This window comes from Enoplosus armatus, chromosome 9 (genome assembly GCF_043641665.1).
Source record: "Enoplosus armatus isolate fEnoArm2 chromosome 9, fEnoArm2.hap1, whole genome shotgun sequence".
NCBI classification, from domain to species: Eukaryota; Metazoa; Chordata; class Actinopteri; order Centrarchiformes; family Enoplosidae; genus Enoplosus; species Enoplosus armatus.
This window is the reverse complement of record NC_092188.1, coordinates 4,815,986-4,829,519: the sequence shown is the minus strand read 5'-3', so window position 1 is coordinate 4,829,519 and position 13,534 is coordinate 4,815,986. Positions and strand designations below refer to the sequence as shown.

Sequence of the window (13,534 nt, the reverse complement as noted above, 5' to 3'; positions counted from 1 at the left end):
AACCTTGAAATGATGTGATGTGTGTACATTATATCATTGTGTCTTTATGTTGTCTCTGGTCATTTTCCACTGTGAGACAGTGTTGTCAGAAAGTCTTACCAATGTATTTCAACTTCCTGTACGTAATGCTCACGGCCACCTCCGTCACATGTGATGTGGTAATCAGAGTGGCAGGTTACTGGTTACACACAGTCACCCAGTTGAGGCAACAACAACAGCAACATGTCTACTGTTAGTCAGTCATTTGGCATGGAAGCCCCTCACTGATAAGAGCATCAGCTGATTAATGAAAGATTGTTGAGCGTGATAGTGTTCAGATCAGTGTCATGAGGTGTCATGAGACTCAGGGACACACACACACACACACACACACACACACACACACACACATAATGCCGAATGTGTGTCTGAATAAAATCAGTTTACTTCAGTAAAAGTTCATACCACAGTGGAAGAATACTCCAAGTCCTGCCTGCAAAGGTTTACTTACAAGTACGTAAAAGTACTCCCCTGTGAGTATTATATTAATATTACTTTTTTTTTACTGGTGTGTTTACTGTTTAAGCAGCATTTACTGTTGCATTTGGTCAAGGTGGAACTCATTTATGCTCACACTGTATCACACTATCATATCTATTGATGCTCACCCTTTTTTTGTGCATAAAATGATGCAGCCGTCAGAGGAGTACAATAAAGTAACATAAAATGGAAATATCCAGTAAAATTCTTGATATTGGGATATAGGATTAGGGTTTGGATAAGTAAGTGACAAACCTGAAGTATTTAAGGATAAATTACTTTTAAGATTCAGGATCAGGACTTGTTTTATGGTTCAGGTTGGGTAAAAAAAAAAAAGTTAAGGCTAATTTCGGATTAGGATTTGCATGATTAGATGAGTCTATTTTATGCTACGAACATGATGGCGTTTATTCAAATAAAGTTATAAAGTGAATCTATGGTCTTTTGGGTTCAGGGTTGCGGTGCGTGCGTGAGGTCGCGCGCGCGAGTCGACCGTGCGGAAATGCGTTGGTCTGAATGACTCTCCGCCTCCGCATCCTCCGGTCCCTGAAGTCACATTTCCCCGGAGATGCGGTGCACTGAAGCCGGTCTGGTGTACAGTATCCTCTCACTGTGTGTGCGCCACCCAGAGAGACGGAGCTGTTGCCAAAGCGCTGAGAGCACAACATACAGGAACTGCGACGCCGGAGAGGGGGGGGGGGCTGAGGAGGAGGAGGAGGAGGAGGAGAGGGAGGGAGGGAGGGAGTTTGCAGCTTGACCAAAGTGCGCTATCAGCTGCTGAAGGCTGGACAGACGAGCGGTGTGGGGACACTGATAGAGGGGAGAGAGGGTGGGGGCGGCGAGGCGGAGGACGGAGCTCCCTTGTCGTAGTCGTCGGTGACGGTGGCACAGATGGGTGCGACTCTCCTCAGCTGAGCCGGCCACAGATCCAGCAGCACCAGCGGTCACCCAATGCTGCCTGAATCCAGCTGACCACAGTTGGATAGCCCGCATCCTGCGAATGACTCTCTGCTCTCAGTAAGTTGAATTACAGCTTCCCTCATTTCTCTTCCACTATTTGCTTCATTTTTTTTATCGCCTGTTTCTGAATTGCCAGGGCCGTCATATCATTGAGTGACTCACAGTAGGAAGCAAATGTCATCATATGTCACTCTTGTGTGTTGTAATAGGAGTGTCAGCACGCACACAACTTTCACAGCCTTCATGCTGCCGGGCTTTATTCTCCTCATCCAGCCTGCCTTGTGACACATATCATCAGGACTGAACATAACTGCAGCACCACCCTATGGCTGCATTTATTGAGCAGAAAAGGAGCATTATGGGGTGTGACTTAACTGTAACCTAGTTACAGCTGTGTGTGTGTGTACACCTCAGTCATATGTGGGCTGTTTGCTTTGGTCAGAGCCAGTGAATAGCAGGCATTCAGGCCTCCGCATAGCCGTTGGCCATAGCTTAAACTGCACTGTCCATGACTTGTTTCCCCTGCAGGCCTGTGGGTGTCTTTTCCTCTCTCACTGCTAACTGGTTTATTAAGCAAGCTTATAATGAGCCAAATTAAACACCTACAGCAATGAAAAATGATCACGTAAGAGAAAGTAAGTGTTGCACAAATGCTACCGAGCTGCAGGAGTCCAAGACAAAGGCACAATGGAAAGTTGGGAGTGCTCGCACAATTTTATATCACACTTGAGGCTATTTAGCTCCTGCTCCTTCCTATCCGGAGCCGTGAGAGTCGACAGGGGGTCTTTAGGGGATTGATTCTGTGGATTTTCACTTACAGCAGCCACCTGACAGCCATTCTGCAAAGCACACATTATTTATCAACATGTGATGCACTACCTGCACAATTGAGTGCTCAAACAGTGGTTTCATTATAACGCTTCAGGCTTGCAACGCTGTGCAAGAGTTCACATTTCCATAGCACTCATGCTGTATCAACCTCTCCATCTCTCTCCCTCCTACACCTCTCTTCCTGAAACAGTGTTTACTAGATGTCTAATCTTCATGGCAATCCAAATACCAAAGAGAGGAAAGGGAAATGGAAGGAGGGGTTGCTATGCAAATCCTGACCTGCTGTGGGGCACAATGAATGTGTTAAACAAATTAGCCACGAAATGGCCTCCAAGCTGCCATTAACTTACTGCAGTGTGTTCCTTTCACTTTAAAATGTCTTGAATTTGCACTCAAAGGTTGCTGTTCTCTTTTTATGACAAACTGTGGCCGCATAGCATAGTTACTGGGACATGAAAGTGGCAATGCATTCACTGGCATGCATTTTTGTCCAAATTAGACTGTAAGGTGATCATAAAAGGTTCAGTCTATCCATGTTTCTACACGTCAAGGTTTAGACAACTGTCCACTAAGGCAAGTTGTACCTTTCAACAAGGCAATTCAAAGTGTTTTATATGCAACATAAAAGGGCATTTGGAAGGGATCTTTTAATGGCCAGGAATGATTACAGCAAGCAAAACCTGTTTCAATGTTCACACAGGTGCCTGACTATTTACATTTTTTTTTTAAATTGTGAACACACACCTGAAGACAATATATAAAAGAAACACAAGGCAAAAGGGTTAGGGTAAGGATTATGAATGGGTAGTACCAAGTTAATTTAATAAAAGGCAGTGACAAACAGACAAGTTTAAAGTGAGGCTTAAAACTTTTAAAGGAATTGAAAGTTGGAGCAGCAGACCTCAAGATGTCTGGGAGTCTGTTTCAGAGATGCGGTGCTCAGAAACCGAATCTCTCCATGTTTACTTTTGACCCTGAGAGCAGAAGTTCCAGACGATCCGAGACGTCTGGACGGTTCATAATCGGCAGTAGCAGCAGATCAGAAATGTATTTTGGCCCTAAACCATTCAGAGAGTTATAATCCAATACTAGTATTTTGAAATGAATTCTTTGACACACACAGGAAGCTGGTGCTTTCCGGGTCGGAGTGATTTATAAGGAGAAGGACTACGCTTCAAATGTTACTTTGTGTTATCATGAGCACTAATGAACACATTATCTCTTATTTAATCCCAACAAACTCTCGAGATGTTTGTCTGAACGGCTGCCTAAGAGACCATGAAACACTCCTCTTATGTTCTTCCTGTCTGTGGCAGCTGGCACCATGCTGCCTCGTAACATGCGAACAGGTGGTTATGACCTGCCGGGGGTGGAGTCGAGCGACGTGCCTCTCATTGGCTACCGGCCCTTACCACCTGACAGCGGCACCCCGAGCAGCCAATCGGGGAGGGGAAGCGGCAGCGAAGAGTTGGAAACTTCACAGGTGAGTGTTTTCCTTTTGCCTCGTTGAAACACATCCATCATTTTGTCTCTGGAGCGTGTTACAGAGAGAGATATGAAGTTCTCACAGCTTTCACAGTGGTGTTGTTTGAGTACTGACAATCTCCCACTACCTATTTTATTCGTTTTTTCTTCTGTTCACAATAAAGTGATGTGACGGAGCTGAGAGGGGATTAGGAGAACTTTTTATTTGTCATGGCTCCCCTGGCCGACCCAGCTAACAGCATTTAAAGCGGTCCTCTGTGTACAAGCTGCGCTCGGCTACCAGTTTCTTGAATAAGCAGCAGATGCGGTCGGCTGCTTTTCAGAAAACCCTGAGGGAATAAAGTCAGTGTGATACAGACAGAAAGAGATGAAGATGGCGTGTGTGTGTGTGTGTGTGTGTACTTACTGCTTTTCCACCAGGGTGACTTAAATACTGTTAGTTTCCATGAACTGAATAAATCCAACAGTTATATAGATGCAAATTAAACTAATTATTAAAAGGAATATTGGTGCACAGACTCAAAACAGGGCAATAACGTTGTAGTTTAACAACAGAACTGTTCATCTAGTGGAGTATTTGAAACTTAAATGGTATGATGATAGTTTTTTGCTTGTGCTAATGCAATAGTTTTTAGCCATGCTTGCAGTGTTAGAGCCATTTCCAGCAAGTTTTGCGATTTTTTCAATTATTTCAACGTGAACAGTTTGGCAGCACCTAATAGTGGTAGTTTTTGTTGATGTACCTGACCTCACATCTCAGGAACCTCTTAATCAGAATCAGAATCAGAATCAGAAACTGTTTATTGCCAATAATTAATGAAGGCAGGTGTACTGAAGGCCTGTTTTTGTTTGGAGTTTTTTATTTAGTTTTTTTGACACGACAGTCAGTTTAACTCAACAACTCTCAATGCAGCATTAAAACAACCCTTGGACCACCCGAACCATCGTGGATCACCATGTAGCATAGCACTAGCACGTCGTGTCCGAGTTAGCTACTAGCTTCTGTAACTCAACGCAGTTTCTTATTTGGCATTTCTTTCATCTGTCTAAACACTTCTACATGAAAGTGTGTTTCTGTTGTTGGGTAAATTTCTCAAGTTGTATGCAGTTTGTCACTGAAGTGCATGACTCCAGGATAACATCCGTAATATGGACTAAAGTTGAACTAAATTTAGGAAGTTAAAAAGGTCATGGCACAGGTGAGTTTCCCACGATCTTTGACCTCTGTTAATGTTTTGTGAGGTTCGTTGAGCCTTATCAGAAGCTTTTCAGGTGGTTGCTGTCTGAACTTCAACTTTATTTAGAGACTCTTGTGAAGTGTTGTAAAGTAAGCCGAGGACCGGATTTCATCTCTCTTGCTCGTGTCGTAAAAAAAACTCCGGACCTCAACAGCAGCCACGTTGGTAACAAAACATTTTCCCTGAGTCACGATGATCTACTGACCAACTCTCTTGCCCCCCCACCACACATGACCTGCTCATGGCTCTCAGGTTTTACTTCACACTGGGCTTCAAGAAACTCCTCGCAGCTAAAAAAAGAAGTCGCACTGACTCTCTTTTCCGAATGAGCAGACTTCCTCCGCGCTCGTGTCACATGGCGGCTGCTGGACCTCGCAGTAAATAATGCATGTGGTGGTTTGGGCGGTCGATGTGGCGTACACCTGCTCTGCCTATAAACAGTATCCAGTATCACTGGCCGCCTCCAAGGACAGCCTGTCGAGTGGAATCCAATACGGCCACTTGCTCATTCTTTCATGAGGGAAACTTGGATGTGTGAGGCTGAATGCAGCCTCGACTGAACAATGAAGCTTTTAGGTGAAAGAAACAAAAGTGTGTTTTCAGGTTCAGTTCAATTTATTGGGACGAAAATTAAGCCTGAAACACTTTTGCGAGGTTCATACACAATGCTTTCTTGCTTTGGTGGTGTATATTTCTACTCCCAGAGGATAACTGGCCAAATGGTTTTCAAAGAATTGAATATTTCAAATGCAGCTACAAAAGATTGGACAGCTGAGATGTAAATCTAGATGTAATATAAATGGAAATATCAAGTGTGGTTTAACTAAGCTCACCATTTTGTGTAGATATGCAACAATTACATGCCGAAAGAGTCATCACAGAGAAGGCAGAAATATGTTTCTGTACTGAAGGTAGTCTCACATTTCATGAGAGGAGTCCATTAAAGAGGACATTTTATTTTTTAGGTCAGACTGGACAAGTTGTAACGAGTTCATGTCTGTTATCTGGACATTTTCGTGGAAATCACTCGCTAAAGCAGAATTAGTCGAGTCATGTTAAGGCAAAGTTTGCACACAGAGAAGTCAACTTTTCCCTCCAAACTAACTTGCAGAACAGATCACAGACTGATGATATCTCACAGAGTAATCGTATCCATCGGAGGATTTTTTTCCTTTAAGGGGAATAGAACGGCTTTGACTTTAATGCCACAGAGTTTTACTTAAAAGAGAGAAGATAACGGGCACCAAGGGATGCATAGATGAAAGCGTGAGAAGAGGAGCAGAGAGAAAGATAGGAAGGAAGGGGTCGGGGGTTGTGGACCACTCAAAAAAACAATGGTTATCTTTAAATAAAGCTTCAGAAGATGTATTTATGACCCCCTGTTCTGTGGAAGGACTTGTGTGTAGGGTTGTGAATAAGGGCGTCAGCTGTGCAGTGTGTGTATTTGTTCAAAGTCAAAGCTTATTTGGCCACATGGATTTATTTAAGGAAAAAGGTTGGAACTGGGTGTTTTTTGAGACCGGTGGGTGAAAATGGAGAGTTGGCTTCCTGCCTGTTGCTTTTCTGGTGCCGTCCAATAGCTGACGTAGTTGTTCAGGAGGAGAGGTTGACACAGCCTCGACTTGTGATGGAAGGAGAGGGGAAGAAAAATAGCTTCGCAACACGACGGCACGTCCTGCTTCCTGTGTTTGTCTCCACTTATTATGTACTTCCTGCTTGCAGCTGGGGGTTGGGGGAACTTTAAGAAAAAGGAGAGCATAGGGCCCTTAAGAGAAGATCTCATCTTTCAAAAGAACATAAACAAAGTGTCACACATGGCAACAACAATAGGTACACGAGGGAAAAAGCAACACTGGTTTTGATAAAACTTAACAATGAACCAGAACCAACCCATGCCACCGACCACAGTGGCCTATAATCATGACGCTTATCCACCAGCCGTTTGAGGCAGCTGGACTCCAAATTACACACACCTATTACGCTTTGAGTTTCTCTGACCCAGATTCAGCCTGGTTTCAGAAGGCAAACTCAACTGACGCTCCACTGAATATACTTTTATCTCGAGTATCTCAATATACCAGCTCTGGCTGGAATAAGGAATGGGCTAGTTTTCTTTGTGTCTGTGATGAAGGCCCACAGGATCACTGGGCTGAAGTGCCAAAGGCCATACAAGTGAGATCAGTGAGAGCTTGTATAAGTAAGCAGCAAGACTGTGCCTTGGGGGGACATTATACTCTTTTATATATATAAACTATAAGCTATATTTACAGCCTCGTTTTCAATGATATCTCAGTGAGACCGCTAATCAAGACTCAAAAAAAAAGTTGTGTCTGGCAGGGCCTAATGATAGGTGATGTCAGTCTTTGCAAAAGTAAATGGAGTAAATACTGTTTACTTTGTGTGTAGTCTGGCTTTTTAGGATGACTGATGCTGCAGACTTATGACACCACTAACTGCTCCAGTCCTGGAGTTGTTTACATCTTATATTAGTTTTTATTAAGCGCTTTAAGCACTGCAGGCCAAATCTTACAGTTTCAGTCAGCATCTATTTATCTGGAGGACCTAACTTTAGGAGAAAATTGTATTTTCTGTATACTTAAAGCACTAATCAATATTTATAGCTTAGCAATGGTCAAATGACGACGAGCATTTTAGCATATTTTAGCTAATTGTTTTGGTTTTTACGGGCCGCAACTTTACTGTTTTAGACGTCTCACCGTTCTCGTGCTGCAGTTTAACTCACTGCAGCAGGAAACTGTTTTTAGTTTAAAAAACATTTGATAAATCCGCAGTAGGCCAACACTAGAAGTTAGCAACTAGCTGGTGAACATAGTGGAGCATTTAGCTAATGAGCCACATATTTATTTCAGGAGTTGGTGGAGATAAACAGAGCTAAAAGGAGAGCGAATATTGGACTTAAAGTAGCCAGATAGAAAGAAACATGACTCCAAATGAATGCTAATGCTAAAGCTAATATTGCTCTGTGTCTGCTCCATATATGAATAGCCTGTTTGCTAACACGTTAGCCATAACAACTTCATAAGATGATATGATAAATGTTGTGTTTACAGCCTGATCCACTGCCGCCAAATAGCCAAAACAAATCAATTAATACTCCTTTTATCATTGACCTTATTGTCTGGGCTATGTGTTAGCTGACACACTAATAAGTTAACTGCGCTCCACACACACACACACACACACACACACACACACACACACACACACACACAGCATGGCTTCACTCTGTGATGCCATTAGCCCCTTAAATAAACACAGCTTGCTTCCTGGTTCAGTGGCTGAACATTTATTACCTCTTGTTATAAGACTACAGAGAGCCTCTTACTGCTCTAACAGCATGTCAGGCTTCTAGATAAAAATATAGCGTTAAGGCCGTCCAACTTCTACCTGTTATCAGATGTTATAATTGTTGTTTTGCTTAGTGTTGTATTAAATAGGATACTCAGTCAAACTGGTTTATCTGCATGGGAAGGTCATCTACAAAGACAAAGAGAGCTGGAGAGCAGAGAGGAGAGACTGAAAGAGAGGGGGTATTGTTCTGGAAATAGCTTCAGGGCTTTGTCTCTCAGTGTGTGTGTGTGTGTGTGTGTGTGTGTGTGTGTGTGTGTGTGTGCAGGCAAGTGCCCATGCATGTGTCTATTGATGAGGGTCTGCATTTGTGTGAGCAGTGTGTCTGCATGCTGTATGTATGTCTAAGTGTAAAAAGCAACTCACCGAAAATGAGTGTTGAGTGAGTGCTATGAACCCTAACACATCCCTATCTCTGTGTTTGTCATGTGTGTGTGTGTGTGTGTGGGTGGGTGTGTGTGTGTGTATATAATGGGTGTGCCCAGGTGATGCAGGCTCATGGGGGCCGGACTTAGCTCCCACTTCAGGTGTGTCTTTGTGATGTAGAGCCACAAGGCGCATAGAGGCAAACGGTAAAGACACAGACATACAGATCTAGGTCAACTGCCGGTGAAATAAGAGGCGGTCAACTATAGACAGAGAGAGAAAAAAGAAGGAGCAACAGATGAGAGAAAATGGAGGAAATGAAAATGCTATTCGTACTTTTATCCTGAAGACTTCCAGGAAGCTTAGGGATTGCTACCTGTCTGGACTTGTCAGGGGAAAGGTAACTTTTTTTCCCCTTTTTTTGTGTGTGTGTGTGTGTGTTTGTTTGCTCGGGCTAATTTCATGGGAAAGATAGAATCGCAGGCAGCTTTGCGTAGAAGCAAGCAGAGATAGCAGGTAGAGTAACAGGTTCGACACACAGACTGTATAATTCAGTGCAGCAGGATCCTTTTTGAATTCAAGAAGCGCCTGCTTGAAACGTTGACCTTCGATCAAGTCAACTCACGGTAACGTGAGAGAGGCTAATAGAGGCTAACATATGCTTATTACAACTAATTACACCATCGGTTGAATAGGGGACGAGCAGCAGACCTCAGGCAGTTCTGCTGTCTGCATGAATATGTTTCTTGTGCTCATATGTGACTTTGAATTTGCAAATGAGAAAGCTCACAAGTCAGCACATGCAAAATGAATGAAAATGTAAGGCAGGTCATTAGCTTTACTTTTTGAGAGGCCAATTAACATTAAAGGGGTTTATAAGACGTTGTGTGTTTTAGTGTATTTGTTTTGTGTGTGTTTTGTGTTTCCAAGGTGTTTCTTGTGTGTTCCTTGAGATCAAAACAGTTGACTCACGATGAGTACGAGATTCCACCAGACAACCAGGATGACTTCACGTAGTGTTTTTGCTCATGCATTTTTTATTATGGAAAAAAGTCACAGTTGCGAAAGCGCCAATGTCAAGTGTAAAGTGATACTGATCTATGTATTACTAAAATGCACAAACTGTGGTCTGGATGTAAACAAGAGGGCAGCCCCACCCACCACAGACAACTCACAACAACCAAGTGTGTACAGACTGGCATTGTCAAATTGTTTGACAGCTCCTTTACTGTACGAACTAACACTTGACAGCAACTAGTTTTAAATTATTAATATATACTGATACTGTTAAAGATTTGTACTTTTCAGTAAAACATGCCTTTATCAGTTGAGGAACACTTTTTCATTTTCATTTTTAACTCAAACTCTGCAGGTATGAATGTGGGGGAGAGGAACTCAGATCCTTTACTGTGAAAAGTAGCAATACTACAATGTAAAAATACTCCATTACAAGTAAAAGTCATGCATTCAAGTATTATCAACACAATGTACTTACAGTACCAGTATATATTTAATACTTTCATATTTATTATTAGATAGTTAATGCTGATGCATTAATGTGTAAGCAGCATTTTACTGTTGTAGCTGGTCGAGGTGGAGCTAGTTTTAACTACTTTATATACAGTCTGTTTAGAGGTTCCCAACCTAGGGGTCGGGCCCCTACAAAATATAAGTCTGAGGGGTTGTGAGATGATTAATGGGAGTTGGAAGAAGAAAAAAGCATTTCTGCTTCACAAATCTGTAGTCCTTTGTTGAATCTTTGCTTTATTTGAAATATAGCATAACTTTTATTGCATTGCACCATTTAAACTCTTATTATCCAACCTAAGATTTAATCAATGATTGACATGTATATAGACATTGTATGTTGTTGGTCATTATTGCTTTTTTTTTCACCTATATGTACATACCTACTTGTATAACAGTTCTATGTTTATTTTTACCTATCTGTGTTCAATGTTTTTTAATCTTGTGCGTACGTAAGATTTTGGGGGCTCCGTCTTATGCAGCTGAATTGTTCATCATTAATGACATTAGCGATGGTCCAGGCAAAGATGTACAGAAACAGAGGTGCATGATTTCTGTAGAGACACTAAATTATCGTCACCTTACAATTTTGTTGATGTCTTTTTAGAAGTTTTCTGATTCACTCATTTGGTATAAAGCCTTTTTCTAGTGAGACTAATAGGTTAAGTACCTTTGTCTTAAATGGTAAATGATCTCACTTATATAGCGCCTTTCAACCTTCACGGTTCCCAAAGCGCTTTACAGCTAAGTCTCATTCACCCATTCACTCACACATTCACACACCAATGGCGACCGAGCTGCCATGCAAGGTGCTGGTCTCCATCGGGAGCAACTTAGGGTTCAGTGTCTTGCTAACCCTAACCCCTTAACCACTGCGCCACCATGCCGCCCCTTAACTTCTGTTTTGTTTCCTTCTCATCTTCAGGCAGAGCCCTCACCAATGAAGACTACCTGGTACTGTCCTCTGGATCTGGTAAGGCCAGCTGTGCTGCTCTTTGTAACATGCACAAGATAATGTGCCTGTGAGTCAGTACCAGTATAAAATAGAGTAACTGTGTCAGGGACTTTCCCCGAGGCTAAAACTGGATCGTTAGAGCTCCATGTAGAAATGAGTTCAAAGCAGCTTGATTTTGTGCCTTTTGTTTGTTTGTTTTTTTACACATACAGTACATGCATATTGGGTGTCTCTAAGATTAAATTTCAGTCAGTATTTCAATGAGATTGTCTAATAGTGTAAGTTGAAATTTAGTACTTGGAATCAGTATCAGCAGGAAAAACTTTTGGCTACATTGAGCCAAACAGATTGTTTATTCCTCCCAGTGTCAAGTATCTTAAATAATCAGAAGTTCATACTGATTTTCATGCATTCTTTGCAACACATGAACGTTGTCTTAACCTGGTTTCTCTGCTCTACAGTCCACTGTGGTGGAGGAAGAGGAGGATGGAGTGATCTACACAGTGGTGGTCAAACAGCAGCATGGTGCCCCCAGCAGTCCGATGGTAAGTCATGTGTGACTGACTGGACACCAGTTGAGACGAGCGATTCGAAAGGCTGTAGCATTAATTTCCTTTCTTGTTTTCTCTTGGCCTCGTTTCCTTCCTGTCTTCTTCCAGTCGGCGGTTTCTCGCTCCCAGTGTGTGAAAGCAGGGACAGAAGAGAAGCTGGTGCTCCACCTCCTCCACTCCTTTTCTATGGGAGACTCCTCCTTCATCACCATCTTCCTCTCCACCTATCGGTCCTTCACCTCCACGAAGAGAGTGCTGGACATCCTCACTGACAGGTAGGACAGTTGTTATCTCAGACCAGTACAGTTATGTTTGTAGTTTTTGTCTGGTTTTTGAGGGAGGGTTTTAAAAGAGCCAAACAGCTGGTATGACAGCAGTTCTAGGTGCTGTGATGCACAGCAGCTGCAGCAGCTGTCAGTAACCTGTCTGGCTGAGTTTGTGCTGTATGAAGTGGTGAAATATCACTCTGCTCACTCTGCTCTTGTTAAACAAATCTCACATAATGAGACTGAGAGTCTGCAGCCATGCTACCAGCTCTGTGAGGCTGTACTTAGGTCAACATGCTAACATGCGCTCAATGACAATGTTAACATGCTGATGTTTTGCAGGTGTAATGTTTACCATATTCACCATATTTAATATAGTGTGTTAGCATGCTAACAAAGTAGCAATGAACACAAAATACGGCTGAGGAGGATGGGAATGTCAGTTTTGCAGGTATTTGGTCATAAACCAAAGTATTGGTTGGTTTAAGTAATATTCTGACCTGATGATCACCAAATTGATTACAATTCATCCTGAGGGGAACATGAATGTCTGTACCAAATGTCTTGCCAATACACCGAATAGTAGTTGAGACATTTCAGTCTGGAACAAACAGGTTGACTGACCAACAGACATCTTTAGAGCCACACTGCTAGCATATTAAATACTAAAGTGCAGTTGAATAGAGTCTGCAAAACTGGTTGATCGATTTACTGTACGCCTACTTTCCATTTTCACAAGATAAACTTTGCAATTTGTCTTCAAGCTGAGTCTAATTTAAACAGCAGTTTCTTAAATTAGCTTAATTTAAAAAGAAGCACCTGTGTGCCTATTTAAAATAACTGCGGCTCTGTGTTTTTCTTAGCAACATAATTCAGCAAAAACTTGCTTGTGAAGGCTCTTGGTTCTGTTGTAACGTATTTTATTGAATAATGGAGGCATTTGTATTAAACAACTGTGTGGAAAGTTTTTACTAAGACGAAACACAAAGGAGAGTCAGTTAAGACTCCTGGCAACATGTTGTGTTATCTGTAAACATTAGGACACCTAAAAGCATCTCGTGAAAACAAGCCATTAATACATTTATCACAAAGCAAACATATTATTTATGACACAGCAGGTGCACCCATTTGAAGCTGAATGATTCTGACGTGTCTGTTTTTTTCTGCTCCACTAACTTTTTCCTTCTTGTCAACAGATTGGAGAACCCACCGGGGGAGAGCGAGAGGAGCCAGATGAGACAAAATTTCAACAGGTGAGTTTTTAAAAAACAATTCTCCTCAGTATCTTTTAGTGTGGCATGCAGTGTGTTTGTGTGTGTGTGTGTGTGTGTGTGTGTGTGTGTGTGTGTGTGTGTGTGTGCACATAAATGCCTTCTAAAAACAGTTTTGCTTCTTGCTTCTGTTTGTGGGGAATGTATATATTATCAGGCAGTGTTCAGTTTTTTATTTCAAAATTGGACGGTGCCT

At 42.1% G+C, this 13,534-nt stretch overlaps 1 protein-coding gene across 2 annotated transcripts in view; it reads left to right on the top strand.

The window, feature by feature from the left end:
* Nucleotides 1-1,446: 1,446 nt before the first annotated feature.
* rgl2 (ral guanine nucleotide dissociation stimulator-like 2) overlaps nucleotides 1,447-13,534 on the top strand; it is a 27,637-nt gene continuing 15,549 nt past the window's right edge. For both annotated transcript variants that reach the window (XM_070912249.1, XM_070912248.1), the window contains exons 1-6: nucleotides 1,447-1,536; nucleotides 3,627-3,793; nucleotides 11,221-11,268; nucleotides 11,712-11,795; nucleotides 11,910-12,076; nucleotides 13,264-13,320. In XM_070912249.1, the coding sequence (XP_070768350.1) occupies nucleotides 3,635-3,793; nucleotides 11,221-11,268; nucleotides 11,712-11,795; nucleotides 11,910-12,076; nucleotides 13,264-13,320 (515 nt within the window). In that variant the 5' untranslated portion in view covers nucleotides 1,447-1,536; nucleotides 3,627-3,634. The remainder of the gene's footprint in view (nucleotides 1,537-3,626; nucleotides 3,794-11,220; nucleotides 11,269-11,711; nucleotides 11,796-11,909; nucleotides 12,077-13,263; nucleotides 13,321-13,534) is intronic.